Raw genomic sequence first — 14,335 nt, 5'->3', positions numbered from 1 at the left:
GGAAACAATCTGGATACCATCATCTTGATGTTCACTGCTGTAGCATCTGGAGAAGCTGTTAAGACACTCTGCTGCCCATGCACCTCTCCTTGCTACAAAAGCTATTCATGTTTTTTATTCTGTATCTATTTGCTGTGTTTGTTGTTTGATGTACAAGAGGCTTCAAAAACCTAAGTATTAGTGCCTAAGCAACTAGGAAAAGAAGCTACCTGTATTGTAGCAGTGATCTCTTCCAGCAATTTTTGCTGTGGGGATAAGTGGCCCCCCTCTATCTGTTAAGCATATATGTTTATACTTTTTTCTCTTTTTTTTTTGAAAGCAAAGGACAAAGTAGTAAATATAATCTTCATTTTGGACACATTTTCAAAACCAGGTTAACATAAATTGTGTTTTCCAAGAATATCTCATAGATGCTTTTGGTAAATTATAAAAAAAAAAAATTACATAAAATATTCCAGTTAAAAGGCCTTTAACATTGTAGTTATTAATTTATTTTTCATTAATTAAATGTAAAGTTTCAAACATTTTAACTTCCAAAATATAAATTTAGAAGTTTATAACCCATTCAGAATTATAATTATGAGTCTTCGCTGGGCATCTTGAAAATAATTTAAACTCCTTCACAGGCAAATGTGCTGGAAATCAAAAGTAAAAGGTGATTGCTTTATGATCCACACCCTTAGCAAATGCATTTCACTGAGATTTTCTGCATAGCCTAGCAATGCACCATTTGGTCAACATTTAAGAACCTTTGCAATAAAATTCTTATGTATCTGGTTATTCATCTGAAAACTTTAGCCTGATGAACTGGATGTGCCATATAGAAGATGAGAGCTCATGAACTATAAATGTTACACTTAGCTTTGTTTTATCCCATTTTCCCATCTGGCACTCTTCTAGCAAGCCCAAGTGGTCCTTCAAATATCTGTGAGAAACTGCAAGCAAAGCTTGCCCACAGTGGGAATTCATCCATTTGAGCTTTTTTCCCCATGTCTCTGGTGCCTTTCTGCCTTTCACCTGACAATGGAACAGCATTTTTGGCTGTGGTTATTAACTAAAAACCACCTGGGGCTCTCTGTTTTGCTCCATACCATTGCACAGTAGCAATGGTGGGATGCACAGTGGGATGAAGGTGCTCAGCAGGCCCCATGAAGAACAGGACTGCAGCTGAGGGAGTGCATAAGACCCTGCCAAAAGACATGTGTTTCCACTGCAGCACAGAGAAGTGATCTTTCAAGCTTATCAGGGGAGCTCTGGAGCACAAAGAAACCTGGGCTACAAATTCATACAACACAGGCACATCACCAGTGTAGTGTGAAACAAGTCAAATGTGAGCCATGCTCTCCTAAGCAAGGTACAATGCTTGGATGGAAGCTGAAGGCAAGAGGTATAACTCAATCTTCTAAATGACAACAGATCTATTCTTTAATAATTTCACTTGCTATGTTTCAGAGTACTTTGGTAGCTACTAATAGTTTAGCTTAGTTTCTGCTGTATATCACATTGAAACTCAAACCCTTTACAAGTGCTCTGAGCAATATCTGTGAATTTGTGGCCTTCAGTGTCAGGACACTTACACACACTCCCTGCTGAAATAGCAGGAAAATTACCTTCCAATTTATAACACAATGCAAAGACTCTCTGGTTTTTGTTACTTGGGGCTTTTTTAAGTTACTAGCCAATTCCTAAATGTCTTGTCTACTGTTTGTTATCTAGAAATCAATTCACATCAATTCAGAAAATGTTCTTCTCTGCAATAAGCCACAGTTCCAAACAGAGCCCTGGTCACCTCTGTCCACCACACCCAGGGATTGCAGAAGAACAAAGCTTGTCTTCGATGATATGTGAGTACATACCCTTTAAAAATAAATAAAACAATGGCATTTAAAGAGAGAAAAATACAATTTGTCCAACAGGAACTGAGACATTTTTATAAGTATTAAAGTAATACTTACTGTACATTGAGAAATTAATGAGAAATGCTATCTAAAACCATAATTTTTCACCATAAACTAAATTTCTAACCACAGAATTGTAGAATGTATAGAATCATGGAGTCATAGAATGGTTTGAGTTTAAAGTACCTTAGAGAACACTGAGTGCCAATTCCACTCCATGGGAAGGGCTGCCACCCACTAGACCGATTATTCAAAGCTCCACTCAACCTGTCCTGGAACACTTACAGGTATGGGTAACTCCACAAATTATCTGTTCCCATACTTCAGAGTAAAAAATTTCCTCCTAACATCTAGTCTAAACCTATCATCTTTCAGTTTTGAATCACTCCCACTTGTTCTGTCACTGCAAACCTTTGTCAAAAGTCCATGATCATCCAGGAGCAGTGAGAACTGGCTGTTGCCTAAAAGACAGGGAGCCAAGAGCCAGGATGCAGAATGCAGCTGTCAGGGATCAGTCCCACAACACCCAAGCAAGGTGAGCAGGGCAAGCCTGAGTTGGAGTCATCCCTGCATCCCTGAGCCTTGACAGCTGCTGCTGTTGTGGCTATTTCAGCTAAAGGTAGGGGCAGCAGGAAAACAGCAATGGTTTTAGCATGAGCATCTGGAGAGACACCTGGCACTGCACACTTCCACTTTGTTCACACATCCTTTGCTCTCTCCTCTTAAAATAATTTAAGCTTGTAATTTGTCTTTATTTTTGGTAAATTAAAAAAGCTAGTTTGTCTCCAAAGTAATTTAGGACATAGTATTATTTAGTGAATATAATGGTGAAACTGAAGATTGAAATCCCAGTATCTAGAAAATCCAGATTCTTTTTTACTGGTAATGTTATGGCCTGCAAATACTGATATTTGTTTCTGGGTAGTGTATAAGAGGCTCTGTTCAAGGTATGCCTCAAACTGCCTGAAGCTTTGAGCTGCATGACCTTGACATATTTTTTGTATTTCCAGACTTTCACCCATGACATCTCAAACTCCTTTATACCAAAGGATAACCCTGGTTTCCTTAGGAACTGCTTTCTACCCAAACTGGGATTTTAATTTTTTTGTTTGTTTGTTTGTTTTTGTTGTTGTTATGCTTGTTCACACTATCTGGTCTCAAGCACCCTCTCATAAAAAGAAACCATGTTTCCTACTATAAGGTATAAATAATTCCTGTAGACTTCAAAAGGATACTACTGGTTTATTTGTCAAGAAAAGAGAACTGGTGAGATTAATTTTTGTGTACATTCATGGCAGTCATAAGCAGATGCAAGCTGAATAAAGGTAATCAGTTTTTCCACCTCTTTTGAAGAAAAGTCTCCTGTGTATATATCTTTATTCATCCTCTTTCTCCACCTCCCTCCATGTTTTTCACTTTTCTGGCACACTTATTCAACAATCTCTATTGAAGAAACATGAAACTGTTTATAAGTACTACCTAACTCTTCATGTCTCTTAAAATACTCTATCATCTATAATTTACTTGCAACTGCTCAATTTTTTCTGCAGTTTAAACACGTACATACAAGGCAGAAAGCTGTCAGAATGTCTGATAAAAGTCAAAATTGTAGGATGTGCTTATCTCAGGATTAGAAAAAAAAGTAGTCAGAAACAGTTACAACGAAACTATTGTGTCTTCATCTGATTTTCCTTCAAGCTGCTGACAAAAAAAAAGGGGGACTGGTTTGTTTTGTTTTTCCCCTAGGATATAGTCATAGGAAATCTGCTTTGGTCACCATCTCTATCATCTGAGAGGCTTTTATCACCAGCTCTCTCCATTAGTGTTACAAGTGATTCCTCTGGCAAGCATCTCCAATAAAACTGTTTCATCTTTTCAGAGAGAGATGCAATTAAACTGTTCATGTGTAGTGCCTTCCATGTAGAATATCCCCAAGCAACTTGTAGACCACTAAAAAAAGTTTAAAAAGGCAGAAAAGATAAAACACAAAATCAAATATATCCTAATTTGGCCTTAAAAACCAGAAACAGTTAATGCCTGTTGTGCTAACTACAGGAGGGAGATTGTCAAGTACTACAGCTGTTATCCACAACTTGTAGCTGGGATACACCACCAGAATACCAGCTACACTGGATCTTCATTCTGAAATTCCTGTGCAGAGGATTCACTGAAATGTAGCAGATTAGACTGGCTGCAAATGTTAAATGTCAACAAATTTGACTCACATGTTAGAAGGATCAAATTAAACATGGCAGCCAGTGCCTTTCAAATTTGTATAGCACCACAGCAGAGGATTTGAAGAAATGCAATGCAGTAGGTCTAAATTATGTAGTAATCCTAATGGCAGCATTTGTCCTAAATGATGCCTATGAAGTATTTCATCTCATAATCCATGAAGTTCTGAATTACTGTAATCCAGCCATGGCTTTAAAGTCTTAATTTTAATCAGACTCTAAAGTTTTAAAGACACTAAATCCCTTATATTTGATTTAAAACAACAACTAATTTTTCTGACCAGTCAGTGTCTCTTTACTATATTCTCAATTTATTTTCTCCAGATCATTGACAACAGCTGTCACTAGCAATAAATTGGAACACAAGTAGGTCAGTAAAAAGTATATCTTGCTTGGCAGAGTGCTGTATACTCATACACTGCAGTATAACAGTAAATATAGCTAACAGTCTTCAAAAAACAGAAAAAATTCTGCTTCCCCTCATTTGCTGACAAAGCTAGGTATACTTTGAGGTACCCAGCATGCCACATGTGTCAATGACATCAATGCTGTTTCCAGTAGTAATTTTTAGTAAGATTTCCTGATTTTTGGTGATTTCTGACTCCATGAAGAGAATATTTTCAAGGCTACATAATAATGCTTCAAGCCATATTGAGTCCTTCTGTGATTTCACTGAATAACAGAATTCCCTATAACTGCATTTAGGAACAAAGTCTGTTGTCCTTGAATGCTAGGCGTAGACATCCTGTGGGTGCCCAAGGGCACCTCCTCAAAATACTGCTTGTGTGGTATGAAAAAATAGCAGAGTGCACCCAGATTCCCAGCTTTCCTTATGCTAAATCAGAACATGCTCATTGGGATTATTTTTTTAGTTGAATTTTGAGTTGTAATTTCAAACACGATGTGTGGTTTTTCTTCACTTGCATTATTTTTTTTTTGCTTGCCTTATAGGAGCAAGATAATACATCTTCTACAGCATTTTTCTTTAAGTTCATATTTTGTTGAATATCTCTTCCACCTTTATGGGTTTAGGTGCTGCAGACACCCATTAGCTATACATTGTCCAAGGGACATATTCCACAGTGAGATAGAATTCCCGTGTTTGTTTGCCAAACCCATAAAATATTCACCTGTAAAGGTGTTACACATAGAGCTTATGAAAATAACTTCCCAGCGCATCTCCTTGTTTTGACTTGAACCCCAAGTGTCTCATTTTTAGTCTTCTCTTCCTTTTCTCCTCAGAGTGCAAAGGAAAAGGTGCTCTTAGGTTGTGACTCATACTTCTGGAAGTGATCTTACTTGAATTGTTCAAAATGCCTCAAGGATTCCTGGAGTATTTACAGGTACTTTAGTAGAGTTGAGTATGTCCTGAGGAGCACAGTTCAGGAATAGAGAGTGGCTCCTCTTTCTTTTCATCAGCAATACAGAAAATAACTAGTTAGACCAACATCTACGACACTGAGTTCCTCACAAATTCATATTCTTACTGTGGACTGCTCCCAGTTTCTTGGCTTTAGGGGATTTCAAGATTTTTGGGGATTTTCTCTCAGTCTTCCTCTTCTTACCTTCTTTCTCATGGCACTGAATTTCCCACATGTAAGCTGACCATGAGAAAATAACATTAGACATGTCAGACACTGCCTCCCATGGTTAGATAATTTAGCTGCCTTCTCTCTGCAAGACCTTTAAAGGAACCCTTTATGAGGGCTTGCTTTGGTGGGAAACAGATGCTTCATCAGCTCTAGCAGGAGGTTTTCACAGGGTATAGAATTTTTAGCCACTATTCCCTGTCATCAAAGGAAAGCCAGAGATTTGGACCTCTTTTGAACTTAGCTACATCCATGCCCCTCCTCTGCTCCTGTAAGCAAGTGGTTAAGCAGGCTTATGTTTATATGATTAAACTCATGTCTTTACTCCCCAAAACAAAGAGCATTCACTGTCTCCTGAGAATAGTCCCTGTCTTGTGCTGTCCCCAAACTGTGCCCAGGCATTGTCTCAGACTGAGCTCAAAACTATGCCAGGGAGAATATTAGCAATTACACTGCATGGATAATCAAATGATAAATCTGGTATTCTTGCCTTCCTTATTTCACTTGCACATGCATAGCCAAGGAATGACTGGTTCTATTGATGGACTCAGGTCTGAAATAGTCCCTGAATAATATTTTGCCACTTAGGAAAGACAATTTGTTTGTACCAACTAATTTTAATGTATCTTTTTCTTACTCTGTAGATTGACTAGAAAATATCTTCAGTTCACAGTAAATATAACAATAAGCAAGACAAGGGTCTTCTAATCAGGTTCAGCAAACACTTTCCCAGGTTCCAGAAGAGAACTGAATTTTACAGATGGGAGAGAACACTCTCTCCCAGTCTTTCCTCACCTCTGCATGGTGAGCCATGAGCAGATGCCTGCAGTGAGTAATGAGAATCCTCCAAACCTGCAGCTCTTTGAGTAGTCTAGGTCTCACACTAATGTGAGGAAGTCTCATCTAACTCCCTTTTGTTTTTGCTGTTCTGCCACATCTCTGGTTCTTGACAGGGCTTGTTTTCCTTGGGTTTTGTTTCTCTACTAATATCTGCAAGTTCATTGCTCTGTGACTGGGGGTTTGTCTGCTTGTGCTGGATCACAGAATGGTGTGGGTTTTCATTGCCCTCAATGCCAGGATTCACAGATGGGATGTGGAAAAGATAGTCTAATGCCTCTATCTGAGGCTTAATTCCCAAGACAGCTTTGTTGCCCTTGCGGCAGTGGAAAATAACGTTACATACATTTGAAGAATGTGCTTCAAGTCCATTTTTAACAACATACTTACCCAGAAGTTTCCCTTTTAGATGAGAAGGGTCACTGCAATTGCCCTAGGGTGCAAAGGCTGTGATTCCTCAAGGATGTACTCGAATTCTCCTGATCGTTCCTTCAACATATAAAGGATATTTTCATCTTTCAGTGATGACAAACCACACTGGCAAATAATCTCTTTAGAGAATCCCAGGTAGACCATTCAAACATATTTTTAGCCTGGGAATACCCTGTTCACTTTGAGAACAAACAAGTCATGGAGCTGGAGAGGGGCTCTGATAATTTAATTCACATGAGGAACATCAATTCCCAAAATCGCTATCAGATGTCTTCCTGATCTTTAGTGTCTGGTTATGATTTCTTTCAAATCCTGTGATTACTGAAGTGTCTTAGGCTCCACAAGACAGGATCCCTGGATAGGTTCTTTGTTTCAGGATCACTTGCTTCTTTCAGCATAAGTACACCATTCACTGACTCAGGCTTCACACATACTCTCTCCCAACAGTTTCACCCACACCTTGCCTTCTCCCTTATCAGAGCTGGAAACATCAGAGCTGGCTGCCAGGTAGACCCTCTCCCAGAAAGGGGCTTTCTGCCTTTGCTTTTCAGATGCTTCTTGAAAATTCAAGGGGAGTTCAATTCTGTGGCATTTTAAAACAAAATAGATCTGGACTGCTGTGATCCCCTGGTCTCTGTGCGACTGATTTATAAAGGCTGACATGAGCTTCATTCAGAACATCTATGTAACATATATGGAAAGAGCAAAACTGTACTTCATCTGCAAGCACACAGTGTTTTCTGCCTCTGCTTTTAAAACAGGAACTCGAGTCCCTGTTGTGAATACTTGTTTCATTCCTCTCTTCACTTGTACACTTTGTCCTTGTGTGTTTTAGTCTAGATACTGATTTCACATGAATATCTCTAAGTCATGAATCTGAGTCCTGGTACACAGGAATTTGTAATAGATTTTGATTCTTTCTCATGTTCTTCTGTGTTTCATTACACTGACATGGTTAGTATGGGGGATTTTGCATTTTTGCCAAAATAGAAGTCCCTCTTATTTTTATACTTCTCCATTTCATTTACATTAGAGGCCAGGCTTTAATTTTGTCTGCTATTTTTTGCACCACCCTCTCTTAAGTATCTATACTATTCATCTATTAATCTTGTCTAAGCTGTTGACCTTGTTATACTAAACTCAACAAGATAGTAGTTGTATAGTTGTGTGATTAGGTAAATTTTTATCACATTTGGCCCAACTCCAATCAGATCCTTTGTTCCTATCTTTCTGAAATACCTATAGTACTATCATTTAAATGGCTCAATATGTATCTCCTGGCCTTCTCCACTTGCATGCTCCTCTGCTGAACTTCCAGGCCTGCTGGATCTGCCAGAGTGAGGATATGACTTCAGTAGAGCTGGGTACCCACTTTGGCAGTGCCACAGGCTCTCCCCCAGCCTGTGTGCCACTATGTGTGCCATGCCTCAGACACAGCAGTGCCATGTCCCACAAAACAGCATTTATTTGAAGTGGTGGAATGGGCAGGAGGCTGTGATCCATTAGGGGAGAGCACTATTTCATACAGTAACACCTGCTGAGCTCTATCATTCACTCCAAAGATGAACACCCTTATCTACAACTCAGCATGTCAGACAAGCCCCTGACACATCCTGTGATGACACAGCAAATAGGCTGTGTACACCTGCCTTTCACATTATGTGGTTTTCCTGCTCTTACAGGATTTTCTTCTCCTCCTGGACTGAAGGTTCAGGACATACTGGCCCAGCTTCAAAACTGGTCATGAGTTCACCCTGGCTAACCAATTACTTCTGATTTGCCTCTAGCTCTCATATTTTAAAGTTGCTCATTTTGCTATTCTCCTCCTTTCCAACACATTAATTTCTTTAGGTTTTAGATTACTGAAGTTGTGAAACTGGTCCTATATTTAGAATTATGATTTAAGTTGCTTTTACTACATGCAGTTGTTGTACACTGAGGGAGCACTAGCTTGTTTTTTTACAACACTTCAGCAGTATTATCTCTGAAGGGTATTAAAATATGCACTTGGCTACATTTATGATGTTTAATTGAACTTTTATTAGGTTTTTTTAATGTACCCTCATAAAGCACCATACAACAGTACGAAATAATGTACAAGTGGTATATTATGTAAATGAAGCAGAAAATGCTATGGTTTACTATTTAGTTCATATAAAATATAAAAATTAGGTGAAAAATGTGGTTTTGAATGCAGCATGATTAAAATTGTATATTGGAGTCTTAGCTACACCATACTCTGTAAATACCAGTGGTTGCTCTGAGTTCCAAGGAGATTATTTTGCAGTAGATGCTGATAAATTGCTGTACAAAGTAAGGCTTTTATTGATTCACTTTGTTTGATTCTCTTCTCTTTTTTTATTGCATGAGTTTACATTTTTGCAATTACCCGCTAAACTGGAGTAAATTAAATTCAGAGGAGGCAGCATAAAACAAAGGTGGCAGAGATGCACTGTAATGGCATGGAGCTAAATAGGATGAGTGAAACACACAGGCATTCACCTGGGTAGTGGCAACACCATTCTTAGGAGCTCAACAGCCTGGAAATTCTGAAAGGCTGCTTCTGGCACAGGAGTAATTACAATGCCCGCAGCCATCCCACCTCACGCTGGGATCCCGCGCAACATAACAAGCCATGGAAATGCTGTCCTTCCCGCTGCTTTTCGACAAGCTCCCAGGGAAAGCGCTGCCAAGGCGAGGGAGAGAAATTCTGGACAGTAGCGGATTGTTTGATAAATTTCATCCTGGATTCAGCCACAGCCGTGCTACTGAGGCTGCCCTTGTCAAAGTCATAAATGGTTTGAATGCCGCCGCTGAAAAGGAAGCCTGGCCTTGTTTGTACTATCAGATCTAGCCGTGGGGGGGTTGTTCTGTAAAAGGCTGGGTTCTGTTGCAGTGCCTAGGTGACTGCCTAGTGTTGACTGAGAATGTGTTGAAATCGTTCCAGCAGTACTTGATTGCTTTCCCCGATCAACAGAGTAGGGTAAATCTCCTCGAGAGCAGCCAGTTTCACATAATGACACTTGATCCCAGGGAGAATTCACCAGCGGCCTGACTTAGTTGGCTCTAATGCTTTACGCTCTTTCTCTTGCCATTCAGAGAGATATATGAGATGCAGTGGAACAGTGTATTAGAACTCCTTTTTGGCTTTGTTGAAGAGAACTATATTTCTAAAAGTACCAACAATCAGATATTCAGAAACAAAAGATGTTCTTGTGCAGTTTAATAGAGATAAAACATTTGTTTCTACTTGTTAGTTTGAAGTCAGACTTCTTTTTAATTTTTTTTTTTAACAAGAGGTCTGAATTCTGTTTGAAAATCTGGAGTGAAAGTGATGATGCCAGAAGATTCAAACAGTTGTAACTAATTTAAGAGAAGAATCTGACCCAATTGTCTGAAAACCAGAAATCACTGAATAAGTTTCCTTGTGACTTCAGTTTACATTAATGACTAGTAAACATAAAGAGTCTCCAGTGCTGCTTCTGCTATTCACAGGCACTCCAGTTCAACCAGTAGCCTAATACCTAGAATTTTTTTTTATTCTTTTGATTCTCTGGCTGTGGCAAGGATGTGATCTGCAGGGAGATCAAATCAACATTTTTTTTTCTGTTCTCTCATTTCTCAGGCTATAGCAAGGCTGTGATCTGCAGGGGGATTGCAAAGCTGAGACCAAAGACCTGAAAAGGGTTTTAGCCACAGACCTTTTTGAATCTCATCAGTGGGAAAACACATTTGCTTCTCCTCAAGATGCCTCTCATCAATAACATACAGGATCTGAAATTAGCATCCAGTGAGATTACCTGTAAAGTCTCCACTCTGAGATTAAATAACTAAACTAAATAGGTCTAAAGTTTTTATAGGTCTATGGTTCTGTAGTTATTAAATAGTAACTAAATAGGTCAAGTTGCAGAGGAGGTTTGAATGGACCTTCAGGTTTTTAGCAGAGATGGGTTCTCAGTCATTCTACCCTCAGAGTCTGTAAAATGAGAATATGATTAACAAACTTCATGGATAAAAAATGTGCAGTATTCAAAAGAGCTATCCAGAATAATTAATTTATGCATCAGTTCTCTCATGTGTCTGCATATGTGCATGAGCTCAGGCAACCTCTTATCTTCAAGGAGCCCATAAAAGAGGGTGTTTCTCTTATTTTTTTACTTCACTACATAATAATTTAAACTAGAATACTGAATTTAAAAAGACAGATTATGTTCATGTGCAGTGGGAACCTGAACAAAACTGAACTGAAACCTTCAACTCTCATAAAAAACTCCAGTAAATAATTAAGTTTAAGCACCCCTTTTTGTTATGAAAATGATACAAAAGCATACATTGAATCTATTGGACATTTCACCTTCCCATTTTCACCTAACATGCACATTAGTTATCTGAATAGAAAGGTCATTAACATGTAGCAATAAATTGAAGAATAGTATTTCATAGGTGGCATAAAGACATCAGAATTTGACTTGGCATGTTTATTAAAATTACTGAACAAGTTCTGTTTAAGAAGCTAATAAAAATGATACCCTATCCATTTTTTCCCAATGCATCTTAATTTCTGTTAGGCATGCCCTGATTTTTAAATCAATCTTGTATTTTTCCTATGGAAATACCTAAACATTCACATGGAGAATATATTTATGCTTTGCTTGAAAATGGCATTTTAATAGCTTCTTTTTTTTATATTAGATTTTGGAAGCATCTTAGTACAAACCAATGACTTCAGTTTCTGTGTTGTGCTTAACCATCCTGTAGCAGGGCCCTCAATGAAGTCTTCTTGGTTCAGGAATGTTCATGTCTCCTGCTAATACCTTCATTACTAATCATAACTCAGGAGAATAAATCCTGCTGCAAGTTGAAAACCATTTTACAATTAATGTATAAATAAGTCGACCATAATTACATCGTGTTATCTCACTTTGTTTTTACAGCCTCCTACCATGCTTCAGACAAGAAAATTAGACATATAGTGCTGTGTGATATATAGGAGGGAATGTTGGAGAGGATGTATTTTAACAACCTGAGTTTGACAGGCTCATGTAAAAGTTCATCACTTTCAGCATTTCAGAGAGATGAGACTTGGTTTGTTGATTTGTTCTACTTGGCTTTGCTTTTTGGGTCTTCATAGTAAATCATCTTCCATAGGTCATTGCACAAGACAGAGAGAGACAGAATTTAATATTTTTTAAATAATTCTTTCAGTGTTTCTGAAAATATTGCTATTTTTCTGGATCAAGCTAACACTATTTCAATGTATTATATTTTGTAATTGACCAAGACCAGTTTCACATGGTTCTTCTTATTAAGAATGTCTTCTGGGGCATAGGAAGTATTTGCATTGGCAGTAGGTTATGAGATATTGGGACACAAACCTGTCTAGTCTCCTTTCTGACCTAACAGGTAGAGTAAGCTGGGGTGAAATTTCACTCTGTGGGAGAATAATATTTTAAAGAAAGTTGGAACAAATGAGCTGCTTTTCATATCAACATAGTTTTTAGGAGAGAAATCATTCTAAATTAGCCATACTTTGAATTTAATTTCTATCCAGTTATATTTAGCTTTTCTTCTAATTAAAATAAGGATGCAGTTAAATGTCTTTAAAACTGTGTGCAAATAAGTAGAAAGAAACAGTCTGAATAAATCCATTGTTCAAATAGCATTATATTCTTGGCTGTATGGCTGCCCTCTTCTGTCATGAGGTTCCCCCATGCTCCCACTTCCCTCACTTATGGAGCTGAGCATGTTCTTACTGCTGTCAGCATGGATGTTTGATTCATCCATCCCACTTCAGTTTTTAGATCTGCATCTTCTCTGACTGACACAAAACATGTTGTTGCATACATGTGCTCAGAAATCCCAATTTCAATTTAAAAATATTAATATGAATATGAATTTTTTGGGCTGTGGTAGTCTCAAGGCCTGTTCTGCCTCTCACCTCACACCTCCAGAAGAGAGGCTGGAGTTGCACAAGGAATTGGGGGGCAGCACAGCTGGGACAGCTGTCCCTTGCTGACCACACTGTGTGGTGTCATGCTCAGCATATAAAGTTGAGAGAAGGAAGAAGGGGTGAATATTTGGAGTGATGGCATTTGTCTGCCCAAGTCACTGTTAATCACACTGAAACCTTGTTTTCCATGCAATGGCTAAACACCCACTTGCCCATGGGAAGCAATGGATGAATTCCTTGTTCAACTTCACTTTATCTGTTAGTCTGTCTATCTAATTGTGCAAATTTTCTTGTTTTAGCTCTTCTGAGCTTTTACTCTCCTGATTCTCTCCCCCATCCCATGGGAGGGAATTGAGTAAGTGTCTATTGGAGTTAACATACAACAGATTTCTGAGTAGCAATAATAACATATCATTACAATGCCAAGCTCTTAAAAGCATTATTAGTAAAAACATCAGAATTCATATTCAAAATATGCAGGAATAAATCATATTCTTGAGATGAGGACAAAGGAATGACACTCTAACCAACACCAAGAAAACTGTTTTGCAAGTCAAAACTTCCCTCTCTGAGAGAGACAAGGATGTAGTAACCACAGTATAAGGTGAGAAGAACCAGGACACATTTTAGCTGAGTAGAGAAAGAAGGTCACCTCCCACGTAGATGAGACAGGAAGAATCTGCAGGGTCAGGAAATGTGAAGAATTTTATGAGAGGCAATGACTGAAGATGCAAGATTATGGTCTGAAATGACATGGCAAATGGCTGTTCTCCACAGTGACTTATAAAGGTGCCATAGAGGGAGCTTGTGGGAGGAGATGAAGAAATTAGCTTTATCCATGAGGAACTCACTGACACAGTGACAAGGAGACATCAGTTTCCAGTTGGAATGAGAATGGATAAATCTGATTACAAACACACTTGTGAATTTCAGGACAGAAACAAAAGTTGAATTTGTGCCCTGCAGTCAGGTCAGGTAGGTTAAGTAAGGGATGGAATCTCCCAGATGTATTTGAGAAGAAATCAATGGAGAAATTGGCATGAGGAGTGCCAGTGGAATTGCAGCAGGTGGCCCAGCACTGAGTCAGAGATGAACTCCAGGAAGCAAAAGTAAACAGCACTCAGCATGCTTACAGATAAGAGGGACAAGAGCAAGATGTAGCTGTGGAGGCAAGCAGGTTCAATGTGTGTTTTCAAAGTGGAGAGATTAAACACACACTTGTTTTGAGAGGAGGGAGAAGCCAAGGCAAATAACAATGTACATAGAGGAATAGAAAAAGAAGTAAGCAAGCACCAGGGAGAGGAGAAGACAGAATATCTTGTTTTGCTTAACACGTGTATATTTTGCAGATCAGAACTGCACTAATTTGGGAAGCAGTTTATATAATCCATAAAA

The 14,335-nt window shown here is 38.6% G+C and overlaps 1 protein-coding gene across 3 annotated transcripts in view; it reads left to right on the top strand.

Annotated features, from left to right (window-relative positions):
• Window positions 1-14,335, top strand: part of AFF3 (ALF transcription elongation factor 3) — a 310,637-nt gene that overhangs the window by 279,537 nt on the left and 16,765 nt on the right. For all 3 annotated transcript variants that reach the window (XM_079299766.1, XM_079299765.1, XM_079299764.1), the window contains one exon: window positions 1,717-1,844. In XM_079299766.1, the coding sequence (XP_079155892.1) occupies window positions 1,717-1,844 (128 nt within the window). The remainder of the gene's footprint in view (window positions 1-1,716; window positions 1,845-14,335) is intronic.

The sequence above is a fragment of the Erithacus rubecula genome (assembly GCF_903797595.1).
Source record: "Erithacus rubecula genome assembly, chromosome: 1".
In the NCBI taxonomy this organism is placed as follows: domain Eukaryota; kingdom Metazoa; phylum Chordata; class Aves; order Passeriformes; family Muscicapidae; genus Erithacus; species Erithacus rubecula.
The sequence above is the reverse complement of the archived record's forward strand: the minus strand, read 5'-3'. Positions and strand labels throughout refer to the sequence as shown.